This window comes from Salvia splendens, unplaced genomic scaffold (assembly GCF_004379255.2).
Source record: "Salvia splendens isolate huo1 unplaced genomic scaffold, SspV2 ctg759, whole genome shotgun sequence".
Classification (NCBI taxonomy): domain Eukaryota; kingdom Viridiplantae; phylum Streptophyta; class Magnoliopsida; order Lamiales; family Lamiaceae; genus Salvia; species Salvia splendens.
In genome coordinates, this window is record NW_024599432.1 from 21,296 (window position 1) to 25,281 (window position 3,986).

Consider the following 3,986-nt stretch of genomic DNA (forward strand, 5'->3'; position numbering starts at 1 on the left):
CTATCATCACTAATTAAAGGTTATAGTCATCCACAACCATTTGTTTATCTCATACTCCTTCTGTCCATAAAAATATGTGCACTTTCCATAAAAATATGTGCACTTTCCATTTGCGTCCGTCCTACAAAAATATGTGCATTCCATTTTTAAAAAGTTATATCAATTTAATAATGTAGGTCTCACTATCCACTAACACTACTTTAACTACCATTCTCCTCCTCTCTCTTACTTTTACCATACAATTCTCCCCCTCTCTCTTACGTTACCAATTTTGTCTTAATTCCCGTGTCATCTCATCCGCCCATATTTTTATGGGACGGAGGGAGTATAAATAAACAAAATATTAAAAAAAACACTCATTTTAGTTCATTTTTTTATAATTTTAAAACAATTGAGTTATCAATCCTATCAAATTGTCTCTAACATCTTTTTCAATTTGTAAATTAGTCATGAAAGTTGTTATCAATAATATAAGTGTTGGTTAACTAACCAGCGTAATACAACCCAAAAGAAGGAATACAGAAAAAAACTAAAACGGAAATACAATAACAAACTCGAAACAATAAAAATCGTAAACTAGTAATAAGCTGAGTCGAGGAGGCATATATCCGCAAGACGAGATATACCCGGTAGTGCTCTCGGATTAGCATGTCGTCTCCAAAGATAGAGCGACTTTTTGTCTCTGATTAACAGCTCTGCTATTAGCAGAGCTCTAATGAACTGAATGGAGGCGAGAGCAGAACTTCGACAGAAGAACAATGCAGAAAGAAGATAGATCGCTTTGATGCAAAATGCTTTGTAGATTGATCTGTGGAATGCATGGAATGGCTAGCCTATTTGTAGGCTCAGATGAATGCAGGGGTCAACACATGCTTAAAGTCTATCATGATGGTTAGGCTGTAACCGTCGGTGGTTACAAGCCTTTACGGATGCCAGTGATGGAGTTGGAGGCTGGACCTGGACGGACGTATCTGGGCATGTTGTGCGTCTAGGTTTGTTCACGACGTGGTCTTCGTCGTGCAGGGACGAAACCAAAAATACATTAGTTGGTGCTAAAATTCAATAAAAAATAATACTCCCAGTTATTTATAATATTTAAAATAATAATTAAAAAATTACTATATATAGTTCGATCTGTTGTTTCGTTCAATTTATTTTTAAAAATAAAAATATGCAGACAAATCTAGAAGAACTAATATTTTATTTGAAATCCAAAAATAAATGATATTGTAATAAAAAGTTAAGTTAAGATATGTATTTCAATCAAAATATATCTATAAAAGGAATATTATAATAAAAAATTAATATATCTACAAAAGAAATATTAGAATAAAAAGTTAATTTAAGATAAGTAGTATTTATTTATATATGTTTTAATTTGATTTTATGTATTTTAAAATACCTACAAAATAATTCAAATTAAAAAATCTGTAAAATTGATGATTAGATCGATTGAGGTTGAGTGCAAACTAATTATAATGTTACACTTAAAAATATTTTATCCATAAAATTTTAAATTTAAAGGTCCGTAGATTAAAACTATAGTGTGTGCAAACTTTATATTCTTTTAAGAATTAAAATTTGGACAATTTGGTGACAAGTGTCCTTCTCATAATTAAAAAATAAAATAAAATGAGAAGAAGAAAAAAAGTAAATTAAACGAAGAGATCAAAATTGTGAAAACAGCCCAATAAATATAATAAGTTAAGGCCCAATAGAAAATTAATACTCCGATCCCTGTCGTCATGTCATGTTGACAATATGGCTTGCTACTTAGCTCGCTGACTTGGAGTGCGTAGGTTGTTTAAAAGAATTAGACTGGCCTTGGGACAAGCTCAAGTACCGAGCCAACGACTAGGCCCAAAGAACAGAGTAGGTACTTAATTAAAAACATAAAATTTATTAAAACTCTAAAATTGCATTTTATTGAGAATAAAAAAGTAGATAATTGAAATCATAAAATTTCATTTTATTGAAAGCAATAGAGTAGATGATCGATTACAGCCACTCATTGTTGCGACCAAGTCCAAATTTGTTCGACTAGATCGTGTTGGAGTAAAATTTGGGTGGCGGTATCACAAGAAGACTCCCGATGCCTTAGGTATTCTAAGAATGGTGTCGATACAACTTGATTTTGGGGGTTGGTTCCAGTGGAGGAATAATCATATCGTTTCATCCCTGCGAAATGACCCACGATATATATTGACTGAAGACTCCTTTGTTCGAAATATAAATCCCAAATAATTCCAAATTTTAATGGCTGGAAACTGAGCATCTAATCCACAGAACGAAATGACAAAATTGTTAAAATATACAAATATCCAGCAATCACTTGATTGCTCTCTTCTCCGCTCGACCACGTTGTGGGGTTGAAACTGACTTCAAAGACCAAAGAAATAGAGTTTTCCGGCCGTCGCGGTGGAGTCGGTTAACTCTTCGACTCTACCTGAATCCGTATATGAATGTCCTGTCCTAACCATATTTTCACTAAAATTTTGCCATGACACTGGTTGGTTCAATTAATTTATAAGCAATAAAATATTGAATTTAACTAAACATCAAATTATAATTCATGCATATATTAAATAGATAAACACTTGTTCATCCTAGACGAAATGTGATCAAATATTGGACAACTAAAAGAAAGAAGAAAAAGCAAAACATACACAAACATATTATAAAGAGAAGCATGAAGAAGAACACATCAGCTAGCCCCGCTTGACAGGATCGAAGTTAGAGACGGCGACGATGGCACCGACGATGGCCACCGCCACAACGCCGCCGTAGGCAATGCTGAGGAGGAAGTTCTTGAGAGAGGGACTGACGGCCGCCTCCGCCGCGTCGGGGGCGATCATTGAAGCCGTCAGCGCAGCCGCGGTCAGCCCCGTCACCACCTTCTCCTTCAGTGAAGCCCTCACTTGGAACTTCCCCACGGCTGGCTTCGCCGACATCTTCGACGGCCTAATCACCGGCAACGGCTTCAGGAATGCGGAGGGTGGCAGGTGCCTGTTTTGGGCCACGGGCGCCGCCATGAAAAGTGCGGAGGTGGAGGCCATTTGCGTGGGATTGTGAGAGGTGTGTGTTGGTAAATGAATGTGGCGATTTTGGAGAGGATTGAAGGATAACAGTGGGAGGGAGTGGATGGAGGATGGATGAGAGGTGGGGCCGGAATTCCATCGTGGCAGCTTCTGCTTTTGGTTGAGATGTTGGATAACCTTATCACATTATCATTCCCACAAACTATATGCTCAGTATCTCTTTTGTAAATTTGGCTTAATTTTACAAATTTACACTTATTTTATATCTTAACATAACATTTGAAATTTGACGACATGGCGTTTCAATATGTTCTCAGAAACATTATTTATAAATAGATTAAAATCGTATGATTATTACATCACATAATCTTATATTTGTATAAGTTTTTTTGGATATGAAAAACCAACTTATGATGTCCTACTTATAGTAGTTAGTTAATCAAAATTATAATGGAAAAATAATTGTAGATTCAAAGCATCATGATTTAAACATTTTAAATACTCCAGAAAACAAAGTTCGTAAATTTAACACGGTTTAAATATGAAAATCACCCAATGTTTCAAATTATTTTATTTCAATTCAATATTAATTCAATTAAGTTAGATTTATTAGTATATCAAATTATAAAAAAGTAAAATTGATAATCCGATTCCCGGTTAAGAACCAGTCGGTTCCGATTTAGATTCGGGTTAACCGAGAACCATTTATGCACCCCTAAATGCTATCTAGTCAATGTTCTATTTCTAACAATTTTATAATTATTTCGCAAACTATTTTCTTTAAATAATGTGTATCAGTCAAATTTGTTATTACAATTGCAGCAAATTACACAAGGCACTAAACTTACACAATCTTTACCAAGAGTTTGTTACAAGGCTTTAAAAGCAGTAAAATTGCCACCTTTGATGTGCAATTAGAGGTTTCCTCCGATGATAATATAGAAGAAG

At 34.7% G+C, this 3,986-nt stretch overlaps 1 protein-coding gene across 1 annotated transcript; it reads right to left on the minus strand.

Annotated features, from left to right (window-relative positions):
• Positions 1 to 2,546: 2,546 nt before the first annotated feature.
• Positions 2,547 to 3,114, minus strand: LOC121791263. Its single transcript, XM_042189269.1, has one exon. The coding sequence runs from the start codon at positions 3,054 to 3,056 to the stop codon at positions 2,709 to 2,711; it is 348 nt and encodes a 115-aa protein (XP_042045203.1). The 5' UTR covers positions 3,057 to 3,114; the 3' UTR covers positions 2,547 to 2,708.
• Between the last annotated feature and the right edge of the window lie 872 nt (positions 3,115 to 3,986).